Genomic DNA, 26,394 nt, shown 5'->3' with positions numbered 1-26,394 from the left:
ATTTAAATGGTGTTTTCAGGTTCTCTCTGAATGTTTCCTTGTTTTACTACTCTAAGGAAACACAAATTCCAACTTTCATAAAAGTAACATCTTAGAGAGGTAATTCTGATGCAATGTTTATAGGCAGAACTACTACTGATATTTTTAATGTAATTGAATTATTTGTATATGTACATTCTAGCTCTTAAATTCCTATATCTGAACACATTTTTGAGTTTCTTTTTTATTATATTCTATTGCAGTATAATAGTAGTAATAATGTGTATGGGTGTATATATATATACGTATATATATATATAGTAGTGATTGTGAATCACTACATTTGTATCTTCAGGGTAAATACCCAGTAGTACAATTGCTGTTTCGTAGGGTAGCTCTATTATCAACTTTTTCATCTATTTTCAACTTTTTGAGGAAACTCCATGCTGTTTTCCAGAATGGTTGCACCAGCTTGCATTTCCACCAACAGGGTAGGAGGGTTCCCCTTTCTCCGCATCCTCGCCAGCATCTGTCATTTCCTGACTTGTTAATTTTGGCCATCCTGACTGGTGTGAGGTGGTATCGCATTGTGGTTTTGATTTGTATTTCCTGGATGCTGAGTGATGTGGAGCACTTTTTCATGTACATTCTAGCTCTTAAATTCCTATATCTGAACACATTTTTGAGTGTCTTTTGTATTATATTCCATTGCAGGTGAGGTGTGTACAATCCAGCTGTGTAAAACACAAGATACATATTTGCAATAACGTGTCTCCCTCTGTCTGCATCTCCTTCTGATTCTTTCTGAGTGTTCTCCCTCTATTTCCTTCATCTTTATTATCTCTAAAATGTATGTACATACTTACAGTCCTTTTAGTCCCATTAAGTTCAGACCAAAAGACCTTTCATACCTATAACCGATGCCAACATGAAGTCCATTATTTCATTTTTCCCATATTACATTTTAAAGATTTACTTTTTGTGATAATGTGGAAGTAAGCTGGTGTAAGTTATGTCAATTTCAATCATTTATTGAAATAGTTACTCTTAGTATGCCATGGCCAGGTCTTACAACATGAGAGATCCACCTCCAGAGGCACCAACTTTTTTTTTTCTTTGAAGGTTTCTTTTAAAAGTTGCTAAACACTGGGTCCTGACAGGAAACATGCGCTAACAGAGGATGGAACAGAAGAATGGCAGTTCTTTCACGGGGTTTATCCTGCTGGGGTTCTCTGACCGGCCTCAACTGGAGCTAGTCCTCTTTGTGGTTCTCCTGATCTTCTACCTGTTCACTCTGTTGGGAAACACCACCATCATTGCCTTGTCCTACCTCGACCCACATCTACATACTCCCATGTACTTTTTCCTCTCCAACCTAAGCTTTCTGGACCTGTGTTACACGACCAGCACTGTCCCTCAGCTCCTGGTTCATCTCAGGACAGCAGACAAGTTCATCTCGTTTGGTGGCTGTGTACTTCAGCTGTTTGTCTTCTTAGGGCTGGGATGCACGGAATGCATTCTGTTAGGGGTCATGGCGTTTGACCGCTATGCAGCCATCTGCAAGCCCCTGCAGTACACCGTGATCATGCACCCCCGTCTCTGTGCCCTCATGGCTTCTGCGTCATGGTTCTTTGGTTTTGGCAACTCCTTATTGCAGACAGTGCTCATCTTCCTTTTGCCACTTTGTGGGAGAAATAAAATAGACCATTTCCTTTGTGAGGTCCCTGCACTGCTCAAGCTTGTCTGTGTTGACACCACTATGAATCAGTCTGAGCTCTTCTTTGCCAGTGTGATCATTCTCCTCATACCTGTGGCATTAATCATCTTCTCCTATGGTCAGATCGTCAGGGCGGTCTTAAGAATAAAGTCATCTGCAGGGCAGAGGAAAGCGTTTGGCACATGTGGGTCCCACATCACAGTGGTCTCCCTGTTCTATGGCACGGCCATCTACGCTTACCTCCAGCCCAGCAACAGCTACTCCCAGGATCAGGGCAAATTTGTTTCTCTGTTCTATGCCATCATCACCCCCACAGTCAACCCCATCATATATACACTGAGGAACAAGGATGTGACGGGAGCAATGAAGAAGGTGCTTTGCAGGGGCCAGGACTCCAGATGACTGAGCGGGGAAGACCCTTTGATGGAACACATTGAATGCCAGAGTGATTAACATGTTTGTGACCTACGTGGATCATCTAAAATTTCCCAAGATAACTTTCAAGGGAATTTACTTACTCCATTGTTTTTTGTAAATGAGTGCTCAAAATCCAAATTCAAGGATTCACACAATTTCCAGAGAGGCTGATTTTTGTTCCTAGATCATTTGCATATGTATATGGATTTATTATTTAATTTGAGAAAGAGAGTGCGTGAGCATCAGGGGTATAGGGAGAGGGAGAAAGAATCTCAAGCAAACTGGACCCTGAGTGCAGAGCCTGATGCTGAGATTGGTCCCACAACCCTGAGATCACAACTTGAGCTGAAATCACGTGTCGGGCACTCACCACATGAACCCACCTGGCTGCTCGAGCTCTTCCTCACATTCATATTTTAGAGAGCTCCACAGGTTTTCATATTTCACTCCCATTTGGGAATCCTAGTCCATTTCTAAGTGCAAAAAGACATTTATGCACATGATATGAAAGGCATAGGCAAAATAAGAATAGGAACCACTAATGCGCTGTAAGAAATGTTAACATTTTAGCATTTCGTAGCAACTGCTGGAGGAGGGTCACTTATTCTTGTATATGGATCATGGCTGGATTACCAGGTCCATAGGTTGACTGTATCATTGCTTTTTCACAGAATTAGGTGGGCATCTGTGAGAACAGCATACTTTTAGATGAACGAGAAATTTGGTAACATCACTTCTGGTATACCCATTCAGATATGAGGCCTGGTGTGATGTGAGCAGTGTGACAGTGGCTTTATGCAGCCTTGTGAGGCGTTCCTGTCACACAGGGGCAGGGCCTGGTGCGTTGCTGCTGATATGCTGAGCAGCAGCTCTCGAGCCCCAGACAGTGCTTACGTGTCACGTTGTGCTGCAGGCAGAGGAGCACCCGTGTGAGGTCTGCAAGCCGGCTACATGGCCTGGGAGCCACCCCCTGCATTCAAAAGGACTTTTAGGACATTATTATATCTGAAAATACATAACTCAGTTCCTAGTCAATATTCTGTATGTTCTATCTACAATAATGCAGCAAAATTTCAAAGGGGGAAACATTTAGATCTTCTCTTCGTACCATTTTGTGAATTTTTTGATCCAGGCATCAACTGATCTATGCTTTGTATCTCACATCTGCCCAAGACCCCAGGCAATTTGAATGCAGGGACACATGAAAGTAAGAGAAATGACCTCTGTTTCCCTGGAAATCCCATGTTCTGTGGAGTTTACTCATTTTTACCAGGAGAAAACTTAAAGAAGAAATAAAATATACATGAGCTATTAAAGATCTCTGTGTGTCTAAGCTTTATAGATAGCCATCTCATTATGAAGTTAAGTGTCACACAGTTCTGAATTCTGCACACAGCTGAGTGCAAGTAGATGTGTTTGTGTCTTGGGGTGGACACATGCACATAACAACTCTCCTGTTCCCTATCCTGATAGCTAACAGGCCTCCCCAGGGCCTTGAACCCTGAGCTGGCCATGCTCGTGCCAAGTGATCTTGCTGCAGAGACAGCATGTGGAGGCCAGAAATGACAGCCAGGGGAGGTTATGCACACGGTCAGGTTTTCTCTGTATCAATACGAGCATCACAGTATTCTTACTTGAAATCTACACCTGGGATGTATCTTGACTCCATAGTGATGCTTCCTGTATGCCAGTAGGAAAACAGTTCTGTCCACTGTTTATCCCGATGGTGACAAACATCCTGCTTTTCCTTATGTCAGCCACATCCTGACAGTTATACTGAAACGATCACTTTAAAGTCCTTCACGTGAACTGTCTTTGGTGCAAAACCCTCAAGGTCTCATGATGTTACAGAGCCTATTGTAGTGGGTGAACAACTCCTTCTCTGTTCTTAAGGACACACAGAACCTGGGGCAAAATATTTATTTCCTTTAAGTGAATGTGTGAGTGGCATTTGGATGTTTACAACTCATGGAAATAAGTTATAGAGAACAAAGGTCTCTGGGATCCATGCCAAAATAAAAAAGAAATCAGTTAAGAGACCAAACACAAGTTCAGGATTGTTCTGTGACATTTTTGTAATGTTCTGAATCTGCTCCCCATGGTGTCCATGCCTTGTCTGTGACTGACTCCAGGGTTGTGTAAATTGTGACCAATATTATTTGGACCATTTCCTTCTGCGCGTTCACCAGTAAGTGTGTCATGGCTGTGCACTTGTACCCCAGGCTTGGCTAAATTATTTATTCCATCTGTCTTTAGCCCCTGGGGGTCAGGACGATCGTGATTCTCTAGAGCAAGTCATGGGCTCTTCCAGCTCTTCTGCTTTCTGAGGAACACAGGGCACACACATCATCGGCTCAGGTAGTGACAGCAGAGACCCAGAATGTCCGCCAGACTCACATGAAACACAATTTTTAACAGCAGGTGATTCATTACCAGGTAGCGAAGGATACCAAGTAGCAGGAGTGCATGCAGGACGCCCCAGAGCCATCAGACACAGCCTGGCAGACCCCTTCACTGCAACGGAAAGCATTTTCCTTCTCAAATGTGAGGCAGAGCTAGTGTGGTATGAGTCAGCACAGAGAAGGCTTGGGGGGATTCACACATTATGTCTCCCTACCTTCATAGCCCTGTCCTGGCTTTAGGACTGTCATTTGGTAGCATATCTGCAGTGTGTAGAGTGGAGGTTCTAAACAGACCCTCTGTGTCATGCTGCAGTCACTACTAGGTCAGAAATCACAGCACAGCCACCCCTGTCAGACCCTCATGTCGCTCAGAGTCTGTGCATTTCAGTTACTGTTTGCCAGAATTCTGTTCTGTCCAGGCTCAGCGAGGAGGGAGGAACAGGTTATAGGTCTCTGTGAGCCCTTTCCTTCGCAGGTGGCTTCTTTTCAGATGCTTGTCTTGTAATACAGGTGAGAAGTTCTTTCCTCGCTATGGTATTGAGTGTATCTCAGACCTGGTCTTGCAGACTCTGGAACCACTATGCATGGGAGTGTGATTTGCTGGGTAGGTGGGCTCTGTGTCAGTGCAGAAACGAGTGCTGCTCAGAGGGATCAGAGGATGGGTTCCCTGAGATGCCCTAGGGACTGGACACTTACTTTGGGGAGGGAGACAGTTCCTTCCTCCCCCCCAGGGTTCTTCCACTTGTTCTGGAATTAAATAGATAAGAGCAGAGTTAACAGGAGAAAAACTGGTGGTTTATTAATTGAGCATGGAGGCTCAATGATGAAATTGAGACCCAAAGAAATGACCAAGGCAGGCAGTTTTTACACCTTTTATACAGAGACAAGAAATGCATGCGGAATTGACAGGGAAAGGAAATACATGCTTGGTAGCTTTAGTTAGGAAGGAATTATAATTAGAATTTGGGCTGAGGTAGCCAATTCCTAAAAATGTAGCAAGGTTTGTTTTGATAGCTTTCTCAACTCTAAGGTCCCTACCTGTGGTGTCAGGATGTCTTTTACTTCTTCATCCTGCTCAGGCACCTTTCATGGGGAGATTTGTTTCCTGCATTCAGGAGGACAGAGGACAGTGTGGTGTCCTTGCACCTGATGTTTCTGAAGTAGCTTCCATTCAAGACAGTCAGTATGATCTTGAGGCCCATTTTGGAATCTGCCCTGGGTCTCTGCACTTGCCATACACTTGATGCTTTCTAAAAACGTAATTGCCTTGATTTACACTGTGGGTGGATTTATCTTAACCATTTGTAACTGAGTGCTGGGTATGGTACACATACAATGACTCTTGGAACACTGAAAAAATAAAATTAAATTAAAAAAAAGGAAAGCCAAATAAAAAAGAAATCCATGGGGTCTTTAAGAAGTGTAAGTTCATATGGAAAGAACTTAGATTCATCAACAGATGAATGGATAAAGAAGATGTGGTATATATACACAATACTATGTAGCCATCAAAAGAAATGAAATCTTGCCATTTGCGACAATGTGGATGGCACTAGAGGGTATCATGCTTAGCAAAATAAGTCAAGCAGAGACAGACAACTATCATATGATCTCCCTGATATGAAGAAGTGGAGATGCAACATGGGGGGTTAAGAGGGTAGGAGAAGAATCAATGAAACAACATGGGATTGGGAGGGAGACAAAACATAAGTGACTCTTAATCTCACAAAACAAACTGAGGGTTGCTGGGGGGAGGGGGGTTGGGAGAACGGGGGTGCAGTTATGGACATTGGGGAGGGTATGTGCTATGGTGAATGCTGTGAAGTGTGTAAGCCTGGCAATTCACAGACCTGTACCCCTGGGGATAAAAATATATTATATATTTATAAAAAATAAAAAATTTAAAAAAAGAAGTGTAAGTTCTTCTGATAAGGCAAGATTTCTGAGGACCGTTTTAAGTTCTTTCTTGAATGATGTTTGTTGTTCAGTTCTTGACCTCTGTCCTTTGTCTCAGTGATCATCCTGCACATTTTTGTTCTTAAGGATTTTTTTTGTGTCAGAGAGAGAGAGAGAGAGAGAGAGAACACAGCACAAGCAGCAGACAGAGAAGCAATCTCCCCACTAAGCAAGGAACATGATTTTGGACTTGATCCCAGTTCCCCAGGATTATGACCTGAGTGGAAGGCAGATGTTTAACTGACTGAGCCACCCACTGACAGGGAGGGGCAGTGAGTGAGAGAGAACCTTAAGCAGAGCTTGCCCTGTGCGTGGAGCCTGACTTGGGGTTTGATCTCAGTACCCTGAGAACACAACCTGAGCCCAAAGCAGGAGTCTGAGTCTCAAACAATGCGCCACTCAGGCACCCCCCATAGGGAGATTTTTGTATGAAATAGCAGGAAAAATCCAACCTTAAGAGAGGAATAAGAAGTGGGATGAAAAAAATTGAATGATATCTCTTGTATTTATTTATTTTCTCCCCAGATATACTAAGATAGAACCGACATGTAGCATTGAGCAAATTTTAGGAGTAGAAAATGTGAATATCTACATATAACAAAACTGTTACCACCCTAGGGTTAGTTAAAGCTCCATCTCATCACGTAATTACCCTTTCCTCTTTGTGGTGAGAAGGATTGAGATCTACTCTCAGCCACTTTCAAGTCTGTAATACAATCACATTAACTCCATGCACCACGGACCATGTGGTGCATTAGCTCCTCAGGACTCTCATGTGATAACTGGTAGTCGGTTCCCTTTTCCCAACATCTCCTACTTCTCCCTCCCTTACCCCTGGTAACCACATGTCTACTCTCTGTACCTACAGGTTCAGCTTTTCTGGATCCCACAGTTGTGTGGGATCACAGAGTTTGTCTTGCTCTTCTGACTTGTTCCACCTCCCAGTAATGCCCTCAAGGTCCATCCATGCTGTCACAAATGGCAGGATTTCCTTCCTTCTCCTGGCAGAATAATATTGCTTTAGATACTTATGCCACATCCTCTTTCTCAGTTCATCTATGTGGACACTTAGGTTGTCTTCACATTTGGCCATTGTGAGTAGTGCTGCCGTGAATATGGGAAGGCATAAATCTCTTTCATTTCAAATGAAATCTCATGATTTCATTTCCTTTGGATGGGTACCTAGATATTGGTTTCTGGATACAATAGCAGTTCCTTTGTTAATTTTTTGAGGAATCTCCTTACTGCTTTCCATGGAGGCTATATCAGTTTACATTCTCATCAACTGTGTATGAGTTTTCCATCACTAACTTTTGTTATCTTTTGTCTTTTTTATGACAGCCTTTCTAACAAGTGTGAGTGATTGTGGTTTTGGTTTGCATTTCCCGATGAATAGTGATTTGGAATACCTTTCATATATCTATTTGGCGTTTGCTATGTCTTCAGAAAAATATCCATTCAGTACCCCTTCCCTTTTGAAAAAATGGAATTGTTGTTTTTTATGCCACTGAGTTGCACAAGTTCCTTATATATTTTGGATATTAACCCCTTATCAGGTAGAAGATGTGTAAGTATTTCTCCTATTCTATATGTTGACTTTTCATTTTGTTGACTGTTTCTTTCATAGTGCAGAAAGTTTTTGGATTGATATTTTATTTATTAATACTTTCTTTGCTTTTGTTGCTGGTGCTTTTGATGTCATATTCAGGCTCAGGGTTACAATTGGATCCCAAAGAGTCATTCCATTTGTAGATAGGATGATGCTAGACCAGCCTCATTTGGTAAATGTGAACATGTCCAATGTCATGAATCTTCTCTTCTGTGTTGTCTTCTAGGAGTTCTGTGTTGCCTTCTACAACTTCAGCTCCTGTATTTACATGTCAATCCACAGCAAGTTAATTTTTGAGGTGTATAATAGAGTGCTACAATTTCAATTCTCTGCATGTACTTACCCATTTTTTGTTTTCAGGAGCATTTTTTAAGAAGACTGTGTTTCCCCATGAACATTCTTGACTCTGTTGTCAAATGTTAGTTGTCTGTATGTGGGTGGGTTTATGTGTGAGCTCTTCAGTCAGTTCCTTTGCTGTGTGTGTCTTTTTCTTCTGCCAGTACCATACTGTCTTCATCACTAGAGCTTTAACATGTAGTTTGAGTCAGGATGTGGGATGCTTCCTGCTTTGTTCTTCTCAGTCATGGTGACTTTGGCAATTGGGAACTTTTGTAGTTCCATAGAGATTTTAGAATTTTTTTTTTCTCTGTGAAAAATGCCAATCAAATATTGATAGGGATTTCATTGAATCTGTAATGTTTTTAAGTAGTATGGACATTTTAGCCTTTTGAGTTCTTTCAATTAATGAACATTAGATATTTTAATTCTTCCATTTCTTTCATGAATATCTTGTAGTTTGAGTGTACAGATGTTTTTCCTCCTTGGATTAGTTTATTCTTTAATGGTTTTTTAGTTTATATGCTGTTGTGTATGAGATAAAAAATCCTTTCACTTATTTTGTTGTTATCATATAGAAAGGCAACTCATTTCTGTGTGTTGAATTTCTGTTTTATAACTTTACTAAGCTTGTTGATATGTTCTAACAGTTTTTGGTTGTGTCTAGGATTTTTCTGTATATGAGATTGTATCATTTCCAAACAAAGATGATTATAATTTAAAAAAAAAATTGGCTGCCATCATATTTCTTTTTTTGCCAGATTGCTGAGGCTAGCACTTCCTGTGTTCTGTAAGAGTAGTGAAGGTGGCATCTTTCTCTTGTTTTTGATCTTAGAAAAAAAGCTTCCAACATTTTGCCATTGAGTATGTTAGGCGTGGGTTTGTCACATACGGCCTCAATTACATTAAGATATATTCCTTCTAACCCTAATTTGTTGAGCCGGTTTACCATGGAAAGATGTTGTGTTTTGTTAAATGCTTTTTTAAAATTCTTTTTTTAAAATTTATTTTCAGCATAACAGTATTCATTATTTTTGCATTACACCCAGTGCTCCATGCAATCCATGCCCTCTATAATACCCACCCCCTCGCTCCCCCAACCTCCCACCCCCTGACCCTTCAAACCCTTCAGGTTGTTTTTCAGAGTCCATAGTCTCTCATGGTTCACCTCCCCTTCCAATTTCCCTCAACTCCTTTCTCCTCTCTAACTCCCCATGTCCTCTATGCTATTTGTTATGCTCCACAAATAAGTGAAACCATATGATAATTGACTCTCTCTGCTTGACTTATTTCACTCAGCATAATCTCTTCCAGTCCCATCCATGTTACTACAAAAGTTGGGTATTCATCCTTTCTGATGGAGGCATAATATTCCATCGTGTATATGGACCACATCTTCCTTATCCATTCTTCCGTTGAAGGGCATCTTGGTTCTTTCCACAGTTAGGTGACCATGGCCATTGCTGCTATAAACATTGGGGTAAAGATGGCCCTTCTTTTCAGTATATCTGTATCCTTGGGGTAAATACCCAGTAGTGTAATTGCAGGGTCATAAGGAAGCTCTATTTTTAATTTCTTGAGGAATCTCCTCACTGTTCTCCAAAGTGGCTGACCCAACTTGCATTCCCACCAAATGTGGAAGAGGGTTCCCCTTTCTCCACATCCCCTCCAACACATGTTGTTTCCTGTCTTGCTAATTTTGGCCATTCTAACTTGTGCAAGGTGGTATCTCAAGATGGCTTTAATTTGAATCTCACTGATGGCTAGTGATGATGAACATTTTTTCATGTGTCTGATAGCCATTTGTATGTCTTCATTGGAGAAATGTCTGTTCATATCTTCTGCCCATTTTTTGATATGATTATCTGTTTTGTGTGTGTTGAGTTTGAGGAGTTCTTTATAGATCCTGGATATCAGCCTTTTGTCTGTACTGTCATTTGCAAATATCTTCTCCTATTCTTTGGGTTGCCTCTTTGTTTTCTTGACTGTTTCCTTTGCTGTGCAGAAGCTTTTGATTTTGATGAAGTCCCAAGAGTTTATTTTTGCTTTTATTTCCTTAGCCTTTGGAGACATATCTTGAAAGAAGTTGCTGTGGCTGATATTGAAGAGATTACTGCCTATGTTCTCCTCTAGGATTCTGATGGATTCTTGTCTCATGTTGAGGTCTTTTATCCATTTTGAGTTTATCTTTGTGTACGGTGTAAGAGAATGATTGAGTTTCATTCTTCTACATATAGCTGTCCAGTTTTCCCAGAAGCATTTATTGAAGAGACTGTCTTTTATCCACTGTATATTTTTTCCTGTTTTGTTGAAGATTATTTGACCATAGAGTTGAGATTCCATATCTGGGCTCTCTACTCTGTTCCACAAAAAGGATGCCCACTCTCACCACTCTTGTTCAACATAGTATTAGAAGTCCTAGCAACAGCAATCAATCAGACAACAAAGAGAAATAAAAGGTATCCAAATTGGCAGTGAAGAAGTCAAACTCTCTCTCTTTGCAGATGACATGCTTTTTTATGTGGAAAACCCAAAAGACTCCACCCCCAAACTACTAGAACTTATACAGCAATTCAATAACATGGCAGGATACAAAGTCAATATGCAGAAATCAGTGGCTTTCTTATACACTAACAATGAAAATACAGAAAGGGAAATTAGAGAATCGATTCCATTTACTATAGCACCAAGAACCATAAGATAGGGGCGCCTGGGTGGCTTAGTGGTTTAAGCCTCTGCCTTCAGCTCAGGTCATGATCTCAGGGTCCTGGGATCTAGCGCCACATCGGGCTCTCTGCTCAGCGGGGCGCCTGCTTCCCCCTCTCTCTCTGCCTGCCTCTCTGCCTACTTGTGATCTCTCTCTGTCTATCAAGTAAATAAATAAAAATTTTTTTTTTTTAAAAAAAGAACCATAAGATACCTGGGAATAAACATAACCAAAGAGGTAAAGGATCTGTACTCGAGGAACTACAGAACACTCATGAAAGAAATTGAAGAAGACACAAAAAGATGGAAGACCATTCCATGCTCTTGGAGTGGAAGAATAAACTTTGTTAAAATGTCTATACTGCCTAGAGCAATCTATACTTTTAATGCCATTCTGATCAAAATTCCACCAGTATTCTTCAAAGAGCTGGAGCAAATAATCCAAATATTTGTATGGAATCAGAATAGACCCCAAATCGCTAAGGAAATGTTGAAAAACAAAAATAAAACTGGGGGCATCACGTTACCTGATTTCAAGCTCTACTACAAAGCTGTGATCACCAAGACAGCATGGTACTGGCCTAAAAACTGACACATAGACCAGTGGAACAGAGTAGAGAGCCCAGATATGGACCCTCAAATTTATGGTCAAATAATCTTGTTAAATGCTTTTTTTGCATCTATTGAGATCATCAGAAGGTTTTTCTTTTTTGAAAAAAAATATATTTGTTTATTAATTTATATTATTATGTTCAATTACCCAACATATTGTACATCATTATTTTTTTTTGCATTTTTTTAAAATTTATTTTTCATTTTTAGCATAACAGTATTCATTAATTTTGCACCACACCCAGTGCTCCATGCAATCCGTGCCATCATTAATTTTTGATGTAGTGTTCAGAGATTCATTAGTTGTGTATAACACACAGTGCTCATCACAACATGTGCCCTCCTTGATACCCATCACCTAATTTCTCCATCCTTGCAACCCCTTCCCTCTGTAACCCTCAGTTTGTTTCCCAGAGTCCAGAGTCTATCATGGTTTGTTTCCATCTCTGATTTCTTCCCATTCAGTTTTTTTTTAAATTAATTAATTTATTTTCAGAAAAACAGTATTCATTATTTTTTTTTACCACACTCAGTGTTCCATGCAATCCGTGCCCTCTATAATACCCACCACCTGGTACCCCAACCTCCCACCCCCCCATCACTTCAAACCCTTCAGATTGTTTTTCAGAGTCACAAAGATTAACTCAAAATGGATAAAAGACCTCAACATGAGACAGGAATCCATCAGACTCCTAGAGAAGAACATAGGCAGTAATCTCTTCAATATCAGCCACAGCAACTTCTTTCAAGATATGTCTCCAAAGGCAAAGGAAACAAAACCGAAAATAAACTTTTGGGACTTCATCAAAATCAAAAGCTTCTGCACAGCAAAGGAAACAGTCAAAAAAACAAAGAGGCAACCCACGGAATGGGAGAAGATATTTGCAAATGACAGTAGAGACAAAAGGTTTATATCCAGGATCTATAATGAACCCCTCAAACTCAACACACACGAAACAGGCAAACATATCAAAAAATGGGAAGAAGATATGAACAGACACTTCTCCAATGAAGACATACAAATGGCTAACAGACACATGAAAAAATGTTCATCATCACTAGCCCTCAGGGAGATTCAAATTAATACCACATTGAGATATCACCCATTCAGTTTTCCCTCCCTTTCCCTAGGGTACTCTGCTTTATTCCTTATGTTCCACATATGAGTGAAACCATGTGATAATTGTTTTTCTTTGCTTGACTTATTTCACTTAGCATAATCCCCTCCAGTTCCATCCATGTTAATGCAAATAGTAGGTATTCATCCTTTCTGATGGCTGAGTAATTGTCCATTGATTATATGAGCCACATCTTCTTTACCCATTCATCTGTTGAAGGACATCTCAGCTCCTTCCGCAGTTTGTTACTGCAGATGTTGCTGCTATAAACACTGGGGTACACGTACCCCATTGTTTCCTCTACAACCGTATCTTTGGGTAAATACCTGGTAGTACAATTGCTGGGTCTTAATGTAGCTTTTTTTCAACGTCTTGAGGAAACTCCATACTGTTTTCCAGAGTGGCTGTACCAGTTTGCATTCCCATCAGCAGTGGAAGAGGGTTCCCCTTTCTCCATATCCTTGCCAATTTTTTGTTTTCTGTCTTGTTAATTTTTGCCATTCTGACTGGCATGAGGTTGTATCTCATTAGGGTTTTGATTTGTACCCTGATGGCTAGTGATGTTCAACATGTTTTCATGTGTCTGTTGGCCATTTGTATATCTTCTTTGGAGAAGTGTCTGTTCATATCTTCTGCCCATTTCTTGATGAGATTATTTGTTTTTTGGATGTTGAATTTGTGAAGTTCTTTATAGATGTTGGATACCAGCCCTCGATCTGTAATGTCATTTGCAAATATCTTCTCCCATTCTGTGGGTTGTCTCTTAGTTTTGTTGACTGTTTCCATTGCTATGCAGAAGCTTTTTATCTTGATGAAATCCCTAAATTTCATTTTTGTTTGTTTCCCTTGCCTGTATTCTAACTTTTTAAAAGATTTTATTTATTTATTTAGCAGAGAGAGAAAGAGAGAGAGAGGGCACAAGCAGGGGGAGCAGCAGTCAGAGGGAGAAGCAGGCTGCCTTCTGATCAAGGAGCCTGATGGGGGACTTGATGCCAGGACCCTGGGATCATGGGTCATGATCTGAACCAAAGGCGGATGCTTAACTAACTATATATATATTTTATTTTATTTTATTTTTTTAAATTTATTTTTAATTTATTTTCAGCATAACAGTATTCATTGTTTTTGTACCACACCCAGTGCTCCATGCAATCTGTGCCCTCTCTAATACCCACCACCTGGTTCCCCCAACCTCCCAACCCCCCACCACTTAAAACCCCTCAGATTGTTTTTCAGAGTCCATAGTCACTCTTGGTTCACCTCCCCTTCCAATTTCCCCCAACTCCCTTCTCCTAACTCCCCATGTCCACCATGCTATTTGTTATGCTCCACAAATAAGTCTTTTAATTTATTTTATTTTTTTATAAACATGTAATGTATTATTAGCCTCAGGGGTACAGGTCTGTGAATTGCCAAGTTTACACACTTCACAGCACTGACCATAGCACATACCCAATGTCCATAACCCAACCACCCTCTCCCTACCCACCTCCCACCAGCAACCCTCAGTTTGTTTTGTGACATTCTCTTATGGTTTGTCTCCCTCCCGATCCCATCTTGTTTCATTTATTCTTTTCCCACCCCCAAAACCCCCATGTTACATCTCCACTTCCTCATATCAGGGAGATCATATGATAATTATCTTTCTCTGATTGATTTATTTTGCTCAGCTTAATACCCTCTCTATCTATCCATGTCGTCGCAAATGTTAAGATTTTATTTCTTTTGATGGCTGATATATATATATATATATATCACATCTTCTTTATCCATTCATCTGTTGTTGGACATCTAGGTTCTTTCCATAGTTTGGCTATTGTGGACATTGCTGCTATAAACATTTGGGTGCATGTGCCCCTTGGGGTCACTACATTTGTATCTTTAGGGTAAATACCCAGTAGTGCAATTGCTGGGTTGTAGGGTGGCTCTATTTTCAACTTTTTGAGGAACCTCCATGCTGTTTTCCAGAGTGGTTGCACCGGCTTGCATTCTCACCAACAGGATAGGAGGGTTCCCCTTTCTCCACATCCTCGCCAGCATCTGTCATTTCCTGCCTTGTTAATTTTAGCCATTCTGACTGGTGTGAGGTGGGATCTCATTGTGTTTTTGATTTGTATTTCCCTGATGCTGAGTGATGTGGAACACTTTTTCATGTGTCTGTTGGCCGTTTGGATGAGACTGTCTTTTTTCCATTGGCTATTCTTTCCTGATTTGTCAAAGATTAATTGACCATAGAGTTGAAGGTCCATATCTGGTTTTCCTATTCTATACCATTATTCTATGTGTCTGTTTTTGTGCCCGTACCACGCTGTCTTGATGATCACAGCTTTGTAATATAGCTGGAATTCAGGCATTGTGATATCCCCAGATTTGGTTTTCTTTTTCAACATGTCCCCTGGCTATTCAGGGTTTTTTTTCTGGTTCCATACAAATTTTAGGGTTATTTGTTTCAGTTATGTGAAAAATGTCCATGGTATTTTGATGGGGATTAGATTGAAAGTGTAGATTGCCCTGGGCAACATAGACATTTTCACAGTATTTGTTCTTCCAATTCCTGAGCATGGAATGTTTTTTCATTTCTTTGTGTCTTCCTCTGTTTCATTCATGAGTGTTCTATAGTTTGTAGAGTATAGATACTTTACTCCTTTAGGTAGGTTTATTTCTAGCTATCTTATGGTTTTTGGTGCTATTGTGAATGGAGTCAATTACTTAATTTCTCTTTCTTCACTTATATTATTAGTTGTTTGTGTGTATTGATTTTGTATCCTGTGACATTGCTGAATTGCTGTATGAGTTCTAGCCATTTGGGGCTGGAGTTTTTTGGATTTTCCATGTAAAGTAACATGTCATCTGTGAAGCGAGAGAGTTTAACTTCTTTGCCAATATGGATGCCTTTTATTTATTTTTGTTGTCTGATTGCTGAGGTTCTAGTACTGTGTTGAGCAAAGTGGTGAGAGTGGGCATCCCTGTCGTGTTCCTGACCTTCAGGGAAAGCTCTTGTTTTTTCCCCTTTGGGAATGATAATAGCTGTGGGCCTTTCTTAGAAGGCTTTTATGATGTTGAAGTATGGCCCCTCTATCCCTACACTCTGAAGAGTTTTAATCAGGAACAGGTGTTGTATTTTGTCAAATACTTTTTCTGCATCAATTGAAAGGATCATATGATTCTTGTTTCTTCTTTTCTTTAATATGCTCTATTACTTTAATTGATTTCTGAGTGTTGAACATCACTTTTATCCTAGGAATTAATCCCACCTGGTCATGGTGTATAATCTTTTTAATGTATTGTTGGATCCTATTAGCTAGGATCTTGTTGAGTATTTTGTCATCCATGTTTGTCAGGGATATTGGTCTCTATTTTTTAAAAAAATGTATTCTATTTTATTTTTTAATTAACATACAATGTATTTGTTTCAGCAGTACAGGTCTGTGATTCATCAGTCTTGCATAATTCAGAGTGCTCACTGTAGCACATACCCTTCCCAGTGTCCAAGTCTGTAAGTCTTCTTTCTGAATGGGTCCTTGTCTTGTTTTGGGATCAGGGTAATACTGGTCTCATAGAATGAGTTTGGGAGTTTTTCTTCCATTTCTATGTTTTGAAATAGCTTCAGTGGGATAGGTATTATGTCTTCTTTCAGTGTTCGGTAGAATTCCCCTGGGAAGCCATCTGGCCCTGAACTCTTGTTTTTTTTTTTTTATTTTTTTTATTTTAAAAACTTTTAAAGATTTTTTAATTTGTTCATTTGACAGATGGAGATCACAAGTAGGCAGAGAGCCAGGTGGGGGCAAGAAGCAGGATCCCCGCTGAGCAGAGAGCCTGATGTGGGGCTCGATCCCGGGACCTCGAGATCACGACCTGAGCAGAAAGTGGAGGCTCAACCCACTGAGCCAACCAGGCTCCCCTTAGGGAGGTTTTTGATTACTGTTTCAATTTCCTTGCTGGCTATTGGTCTGTTCAGATTGTCTTTTACTTCCTGTCTTGGTAGTTTATATGTTTCCAGGAATGCACCCATTTCTTCCAGATTGCTTACTTTGTTGGCATATAGTTGCTTGTAATACTTTCTAATAATTGTTTCTATTTCTTTGGTATTAGTCATGATCTCTCCCCTTTCATTCATAATTTTATTAATTTGAGTCCTTTCTCTTTTCTTTTGCATAAGTCTGGCTAGAGTTTTATCAATCTTATTAATTCTTTCACGGAACTAGCTTCTAGTTTCATTGACATGTTCTACTGCTTTTCTGGTTTTTGTTTCCTTGACTTCTGCTCTAATCTTTATTATTTCTCTTCTCCTCCTTGGTTTAGGTTTTAATTGGTGGTTTTTTTTACCCCCCATGTCCTTTAGGTATAAAGTTACCCTTTAGGTATAAGGTTAGGTTGTGCATTTGGGATTTTTCTAAAATTTTGAGAGAGGCTTGGATGGCTATGTACTTCCCTCGGAGGACCACCTTTGCAGGATCTCATCAGTTTTGAACCAATGTGTTTTCATTTTCATAGTTTCCACAAATTGTTTAAGTTCTTTAATTTCCTCGTTGATGCACTTCTTCTTTAGCAGGGTTCTATTTAACTTCCATATGTTTATGTTCCTACCAAATTTCTTCTTGTGGTTGAGTTCAAGTTTCAAAGCGTTGTGGCCTGAAAATATGCAGGGAATAATCACAGTCTTTTGGCATTGCCTGACACCTGGTTTGTGAACAGCATGCCATCTATTCTGGAGAATATTCCATGTGCATTCAGGAAGAATGAGCATTCTGTAGTTTTAGGATGGATGTTCTGTATATATCTACGATGTCCATCTGGCCCAAATGTCATTCAAAACTCTTGTTTCTTTGTTGATCTTCTGCTTAGATGACCTGTCCATTACTGTGAGTGGACTGTTGATGTCTCCTATGATTAATGGAGGAGAATCAGTATGGTTCTTTATTTTGCTTATTAATTGGTTTATATAATTGGCTTCTATCATGTTCAGGGCACAGATACTTAGAATTGTTAGATCTTCTATTTGGGTAGACCCTTTAAGTATGATATAGTGTCCCTGTGTATCTCTTACTATAGTCTTTGGTTTAAGATCTAAATTGGTGTGATATGAGGAATGCTACCTCAGCTTTCTTTGGAGGTCGATTAGCATGGTAAATGGTTCCCCATCCCCTCACTTTCAGTCTGGAGGTGTCTTAGGTTCAAAGTGAGTCTCGTGTAGGCAGCATATGGATGGGTCTTGCTTTTTTGTCCAATTTGAAACCCTGTGTCTTCTTTTGGGAGTATTCAGACCATTTACATTGAGAGTAACTATTGAAAGATGAATTTAGTGCCATTGTATTTCCTGTAATGTCTCTGTTTCTGGAGATTGTCTCTTAATTTCTGGTCTCTTGGGGTCTCTCGTCACTTATAGAATCCCCCTTAATATATCTTGCAGGTCTGGACTGGTGGTCACATGTTCTTTTAGCTTCTCTCTGTCCTGAAGGTCTTGGTCTCTCCATCTGTTCTGAACAAGAGCCTTGCTGAATAAAGTATTCTTGGATGCATGTTCTCCTCATTTAGTACAGTGACTATGTCTTGCCAGCCCTTTCTGGCTGCCGGGTCTCTGTGGCAGGGCCTGACATTATTCTGATTTTCCTCCCTCCATATGTAAGGAATCTTCCCTCCCTAGATATTCTCAGGATAGCTTCTTTGGCTGTAAGATTTGCAAGCTTAACTATTATATGTCAGGATGTTGATCTATTTTTATTGACTTTGACTTTATTGACTTCTCTGCCTCTTGGATATGAATGCTTGTTTCCTGCCCCAGATTAAGGATGTTCCCAGCTATGATTTGCTCAAATATAGCTTCTAGTCCTTTCTTTCTTTCCACCCCCTCGGGGTGATAATTCTGACACTGGAACATTTCAGGGCATCATTACTATCTCCAGTCCTTGTTTTCATGCAGTACTCAGCTGCCTATCTCTGTTTTCGTCAACCTCCTTCCTTTCCATCGGCTTGTCTAGATCACTTATTCTCTCTTCTGCCTCTTTTACCCTGGCTGAGTATCCAGTTTTGACAGCATCTCATTCATAGCATTTTTAAGTTTGGTCTGATTGGATCTCATTTCTGCCCTTAGAGATTCTATCTTGTCACTAATGCTTTTTCATCCTAGTTATTGACTTTATGATTGTTATCCTCAATTTTATTTCTGACATGGTGCTTATATCAATACCCATTAGTTCTGTGGCAGAGGACATTGTCTCTATTTCTTTTCTGGTTGAGATTTTTCTCCTACTAGTCATTTTATTGAGGGATGGTTGAGCAAATGAGCAGAGTCCAAAATATCAACTATGACCCAAGCAAGATGCACAGTAGCAAAATCCAGAGTGGTCGGAAGCCACTGCCGAAAATTAAAGCCAAGAATGAAACTAAAAAAATTTAGAAAAAGTGGGGTAGAGGAAGGAATGAATATAATCTCACAGTGTGGATAAAGCAGGTGTTCCAGTTGTTCCTGGGTGAATTTTGTTTTGTGTGTGAGAAGGCACTGTATCTGAAAATTGCAAGAAAAGTAAAACATGTATATATATAAAGTTTAATAGAGTGAATAGAGGATAAAATGAAGCACATGTCTATAAAAAAAGGTGTGAAAATACACAAGTTAAAAAGTGACTATGAAATGTAAGTGAATATAATAAACATGTAGTTGAAATGAGAAAAAGGTAAAAAGAAATAAGAGAAAAAGCATAGGAAAAAAAAAAAAGAAAACGAGTACTTTATCTGAAAAATAAACAAGTTGAGCAACACCCAGAACTCAATCTACTATTTTCCCCTAGTGTTGGGATTTTACAGTCTTATGGGATCCATAGGGTTGTCATCTACCTGTTGCCCTAGCCTGTCTTCTGGGAGAGGGGCCTGCTGCACTGTTTCTCAGGTATCCCTTCCTGGGTAGAGTTGTCCTACCACCTGTCAGGGTATGTGCTCAGTGGAAACTGGTCCTCTTTGTGGCTTTTTTTCCCCTGGAGGCTTTCTGCACCTCTGCAGAGGATCAGTGCAAAAATGTCTATACCAGGGGCGCTGGGTGGCTCAGTGGATTAAAGCCTCTGCCTTCAGTTAGGGTCATGATCCCAGGGTCCTGGGACCGAGCCCCACATTGGGCACTCTGCTCAGTGGGGAGCCTGCTTTACCCCACCCCTCTGCCTGCCTCTTTGCCTATTTGTGATCTGTCGAATAAATAAATAAAATCTTAAAAAAAAAATGTCTATACCCAAACCTCTGGCTCAGAGCAGAAAATTTTCAGTCTGCCCTCTATAAAAAATCCTTCAGGACAAAGAGTCTCCACTTCTATATGTGCCCTAGAAAGCGGCAGCCTCCCATGGTGCCCACTGACAGCAACTTTCAGAGGTAGTCCCAGGGACCTGGGAGTGCCCCTGTCCTATGTGACTCTGAAACTGCCGGGAGTCGTGGCTTGTGCAGGCCCCCAAAGATCCTGAATCTTGTCTGGTTGGTGCTCTGATGTCCTTACCACCCTGCAGGTTTTTGTGCCGTCACGCACAGGTTCTAGGCTCTTTCAGAGTGGTCAGGAAAAGACCAATTATCCACCAGCACAGCTCAAGGTTTATGGCAATCTGAGCTGACAGCCCCCTCCTGGGCTCACTGACACACAACCTGATTCCTGGCTCCTCTGCTGGGGCAGTGCACTGGTTCAGACACCCCTTCCACTCTGTGGCTCCTCGTATCCTGAGACCACAGTGCCCTACCTAGAATTCTGCTTTTTCATTTCCAGAGCCCCTTTCAGAGAGGGAGGTCTCTCTTAGAGCAGATGTTTACGGGTTCTGATTTTGCTCTCTGGTGTCCTGTCACTTTCCAGGAGCTGGCTTATGGAGGCTCCCTCCCTCTTCTGTTTATTTTCCCATATCTCCTTGTGGATTCACGACTCTGCACGTCCTACCTTGCAAAACACAATTGCTTCTCTGCTTGTAGAGATCCAGATATGTATTCTTGCATCTCAGGATGATTTTGTTGGTGTTCAAACTGGTTCGGTAGATATCCAGCTAAATTCTGGGGACCAGTTGAAACAGGATCCCCTACTCCTCTGCCATCTTGCCTACCATACCAACCACTTGGTTTTAGTCTTTCATTCTACCAGTGGGGTGCACCGCATCTATTGATCTGTGTAGTTTGGTTCATCCTGGGTCCCTGCTATAAATCGTGGTGCATGAACCTCTTCATACGCTCGCTGTTGAATTTGGTTTGAAAATATTTTGTTGAGGAATTTTGTGTCTATATTCATCAGGGATTAGGTCCAAATGTTTCTTTCTTTTTTTTCTTTGTAGTATTCACCTGTGTTTGATATCAGGGTAATGCTAATCTTGTAAAATTAGGTAGGGAATTTGAGGAGGATGTCTGCTAGTTCTTAAATAATTGGGAGTGAAGGGGTAGATATATTTTAAGCCAATAATGGTAACAAGAGACAAAAAACTTCTTTAAATAAAGGAGTCAATTCAGGGTGCCTGGGTGGTTCAGTTGGTTAAGTAACTGCCTTCTGTTCAGGTCATGATCCCAGGGTCCTGGGATTGAACCCCACATCAGGTTCCCTGTTCACTGGGGAGTCTGCTTCTCCTCTCTCTCTGCTGCTCTGCTTGCTTGTACTCTCTTGCTCTCTATGTCAAATAAATAAATAAAATCTTTTAAAAAAAATGAAGGAGTCAATTCCTCAAGAAGGTGTAACAGTGGTTGATATACGGGACCTGATATGGGAGGACCAAAATTATTATTTTTTAAAATTTATTTTTTTATTGAACATTTCTTTTTTTTAATAATTTTCAAATTTTTGAAAAACATATAATGTATTATTAGCCAGGAGATACAGGTCTGTGATTCACCGAGTTTACACACTTCACAGCACTCACCATAGCACATACCCTCCCCAATGTCCATAAACCCACCATCCTCTCCCTACCCACCTTCCCCCGACAACCCTCAGTTTGTTTTGTGACATTAAGAGTCTCTTATGGTTTGTCTCCCTCCCGATCCCATCTTGTTTCATTTATTCTTTTCCCACCCCCCAAACCCACCAACGTTGCATCTCCACTTCCTCATGTCAGGGAGATCATATGATAGTTGTCTTTCTCTGATTGACTTACTTTGCTAAGCATAATACCCTCTCGTTCCATCCACATCGTAGCAAATGGCAAGATTTCATTTCTTTTGATGGCTGCATAGTGTTCCATTGTATATATATATACATGTATGTATATATACCACATCTTCTTTATCCATTCCTCTGTTGATGGACATCTAGGTTCTTTCCATAGTTTGGCTATTGTGGACTTTGCTGCTATAAACATTCGGGTGCACGTGGCCCTTTGGGTCACTACATTTGTATCTTTAGGATAAATACCCATAAGTGCAATTGCTGGGTTGTAGGGTAGCTTTACTTTCAACTTTTTGAGGAACCTTCATGCTGTTTTCCAGACTGGTTGCACCAGCTTGCATTCCCACCAGCAGTGTAGGAGTGTTCCCCTTTCTCTGCATCCTCGCCAGCATCTGTCATTTCCTGACTTATTAATTTCCGCCATTCTGACTGGTGTGAGGTGGGATCTCATTGTGGTTTTGATTTGTATTTCCCTGATGCCCAGTGATGTGGAACATTTTTTCATGTGTCTGTTGGCCATCTGGATGTCTTCTTTGCAGAAATGTCTGTTCATGTCCTCTCTCCATTTTTTGATTGGGTATTGTTCTATGGGTGTTGAATTTGCTAAACTCTTTATAGATTTTGGATACTAGCTAGCCCTTTATCTGATATGTCATTTACAAATATCTTCTCCCGTTCTGTCAGTTGTCTTTTGTTTTTTTTTAACTGTTTCCTTTGCTGTGCAAAAGCCTTTGATCTTGATGAGGGAGGACCAAAATTATTAAGCAAATGGTAACATATAGGAAGGGAGAAATAGATAATGACATAATAATGGTAGGGACTTCATTATTTTAATTGTAATAATGGATAAATCATTCTGACAAAATATGAACATGAAAATATTGGATTTGAGCCAAACTTTCAAGTAAAAATGTTAATGGATATGTATGGAACATACCATCCAACAGCAGCAGAATACACATTCTTGTGAAGCACTCCAGGAACATTGTCCAGGATAGATGAGAAGAGAATTACAAAATAAGACTCAGGAAATTGAAGAAGACTGAAGCCATGCTAGTAATTCATTTTTAAATCTAGTGTTACGAAACAAAAAATCAAGAACCAAAGGAAAGATGGAAAATGTACACATATGTGGAAATTAAAAGCCACACTTCCCCCGCACCAATGGGTGAAGGAAGACATCAAAGGGAAATCAAGACATATTTTGAAAAAATAAAAATATCAACACTACTTATGAAAATATGAGATGCTAGAAAAGCAATTCTACAAGGAAAGTTTACTGCATGCAATAAAAGCCTACACTAGGAAAGAAAAAAAAACCCACTTTTACTCTTCAAGGAACTGAAAAGACCAAACAAGCTTAAAGTGAGCAGAAGGAAAGAAATAACAAAGCTCCAAGCAGAGATAAGTGAAATAGAGCCCAGAGAAACAATAGCAAAATCAACCTGGAATGAAGAAGAGATGAGAACTCAGGGTCCAAATGGTCTTTGATTGAGGTCATCAGAGGGAAGTTGGGTAAGGTTCATTCTAGTTGGTAAATATTATGAGTGTCAAAACCAGGGACACCTGGGTGGCTCAGTTAGTTAAGTGTCTGACTTCTGGTTTCAGTTGCAGGCTTGACCTCAGGGTCATGAGTTCAGGTCCTGAGTTGGGCTGGGCCTGAAGACTACTAAAAAGAAGAAAAACGGTTCAGGCGTAGCTAAGGTGGTGACAGAGGAAGAAAACCGGAAGCTGGTGTTGTCTGAGGAGCACAACAAGATAACTATCTGATCATCCTAAATACTCCCAAATCTGCCTGAGGACTGATAGAACAAACTCCACAACTACAGGGAGAGAAGAGTCTCTTGGAAGAGGGTAGGAAGGGTGGAGATATGGTGTGTGGAGAAGGGGATCATGACTGCCTTGGAGGAGAGGAAAGCTTGTGGAAGAGAGAGAGAGAGGAAGAGAGAGAGAGAGAGAGAAGCACACAGGGGAATGCACAAGAACATTTTCCCAAAGCCATTTGCTTGGAGAAACGTAAAAGGGAGGGCCAATCAATTACTGTGAGTTCTTGCAGCCAGTGGGTCCTTAAGCCTGGAGTTTGAAAGGTTGGTGGGCTTGGTGGCCTAGAGCCCTGAGGGTGCTGTCCTGCTCCTGGAGAGGAGACAGGTAAACCCCTGGGGGGCAGAGGGCATGGGAACAGCCATCTGGAGAAAGTCTGCAGCTCATGGAGGGGAGATGATTGGCCCCTCTAGAAGGAATCACAGGGAGGTGGTATTGCTGGAGAGGCCTCTCTGTGCACCCTGGTGCCCTCTGGGGCCATTTGTCTCCCAGCCCTGCAGCAGAAACATGGATCCATCTGCAGGAGGCAGCACTGGGGTAGCACAGGCTGCCTCCCTTGTTTCTGCCAAACCCTATTTCCCTGCAGTCTGGTGAGACTGTCCTTTTAGGTCAAGTTTGCCTCAGTCCCAGTAAGGTGAGACCTTCCCCCAGAAGACCAGCCGGGGCCCCTGCCCACATCACATCCCCAAAGACTGGAGTCTGAGAAGTTAGCTGACTTCACTGGGAAAGAACCCAGAGGGCTCCGGGGCAGATCCTTGAGAGGAGGCAGGTAAACAACTAGATGGTGTGGAAACAGAGATCTGGAAAAGGTCTGTGGGGACCTGGGTAGCTTAGGTGGTTGAACATCTGACTCTTGGTTTCAGCTCCTGGTCTCTCTCAGGGTCGTGAGAACAAGCCCTGCATTGGGTCCTATGCTCAGTAGAGTTTGCTTAAGACTCCCCCTCTTCCACTGCCCTTTGACCCATGCATGCTTTCTCTCTCTCTCTCAAATGAGTAAAACTTTAAAAAAAAAAAAAAAAAGCCTGAGACACCTAGGGGTGGAATTATTTCCTCTGCTCAGAGTGCTTCCCTGAGAGGTGGGGACATGGAGTCTGCTCTCTGGGGACAAAGGAGGTGTCATTTTCCTACCTTGCCCATCAGTACCAACAGCGACCCCTGCAGTGAGCAGCAAAGCCAGAACAAGCGCTGCCTGACCTGCTTATACCATATGCCACATCCTGCACTCTGGCGGTGCTGCCCTTCTTAGTGAGGCTCCCCTCAGTCCCAGTGTGGCAGGCCCCTCCCCCAGAAGACAAACAGAAATCCCCATGCACAACACATCCCCTGACCAGAGAGTTCTTTGGGACTTCAGTTCTAGTGGAAGTAGTGTCAGGTCTCATTTCACAAGCAGAACAGAGCAGAGCAGATCACAGCTTGTTAAAACTCACCACATTCAGGCTGGGGACTAAACACTATCCACAACAGGCCAGGAGAGCCTCTGCAGATGACCCCCCTGAAGGCTAGAGCAGCCAAACCGCAGCAGCAGAGAGTGTGCAGCACACCCCCCACACATCCTCGCTCAAGTGCCACACATGGGGCACTACATACCCTCCTCTTCACACAGCCATTTCTCTCCAAAGTGAGAAACAAATGGACCTTTCTAGGACCCAGAAGAAGGCAGTCTTAGACAAAATGCTCACAGGGAGGAATCCATCCCCAATGAAAGAACAAGGGGAAATCACAGCCAGATAGCTAAGCAAGATGGATAAAAGAAAGATGCTTGATGGAAAATTTAAAGCAAAAATCCCAATGATACTCACTGTAATTAAGAATGGAGGACTTCAGGGAAGCCTTTACTGTAGACATAAAAGTATTAAAAAATCAGAAGGGAAAAATACAATAATTGAGATTGGAAGTGGCTTGATGCAATGAACTCGAGGATGGAAGAAGGAGATCTCTCCATAGACACTTGGCAAGCCAGAAGGAGTGGCCTGATCTCTTCCATGCGCTGAATGGGAAAGAACTACAGCCAAGAAAACTCTATCCAGGAAGGGCACCATTCCGAATAGAGGGAGAGATCAAGAGTTTCCCCTACAAACAAGAACTAAAGGAGTTCTGGAAGAAATAGTAAAGGGATCTCTTTGAGTGGAGCAGACATTATAGATCGAGGGCTGGTATCTAACATCTACAAAGAACTTTGCAAACTCAACACCCCCAAAACAAATAATCCGTTCAAGAAATGGGCAGAAGACATGAACAGACAGTTCTGCAACGAAGACATACAAATGGCCAACAGACACTTGAAAAAATGTTGACCATCACTAGCCATCAGGGAAATACACATCTAAACCATAATGAGATGCCACCTCACACAAGTTGGAAAGATGAAAATTAAGAATGCAGGAACTAAAAAATGTTGGCAAGGATGTGGAGAAAGGGGAACCCTATTCCACTGTTGGTGGGGATGCAAGCTGGTAGAGCCACTCTGGAAAACAGTATGGGGGTTCCTCAAGATGTTAAAAATAGAGATACCTCATGAGCCAGCAATTGTACCACTAGGTTTTTACCCCAAGACACAGATGTAGTGAAAAGAAAGGGCACGTGCACCCCAATGTTCATAGCAGCAATGGCCA

General features: G+C 41.2%; 1 protein-coding gene across 1 annotated transcript; it reads left to right on the top strand.

Moving 5' to 3' along the window:
- The first annotated feature begins 1,159 nt into the window (after positions 1–1,159).
- Positions 1,160–2,098, top strand: LOC116587596 (putative olfactory receptor 2B8). The gene has a single exon (XM_032338218.1). The coding sequence runs from the start codon at positions 1,160–1,162 to the stop codon at positions 2,096–2,098; it is 939 nt and encodes a 312-aa protein (XP_032194109.1).
- Positions 2,099–26,394: the final 24,296 nt, after the last annotated feature.

The sequence above is a fragment of the Mustela erminea genome, chromosome 4, assembly GCF_009829155.1.
Source record: "Mustela erminea isolate mMusErm1 chromosome 4, mMusErm1.Pri, whole genome shotgun sequence".
Lineage (NCBI taxonomy): Eukaryota > Metazoa > Chordata > Mammalia > Carnivora > Mustelidae > Mustela > Mustela erminea.
The sequence above is the reverse complement of the archived record's forward strand: the minus strand, read 5'-3'. Positions and strand labels throughout refer to the sequence as shown.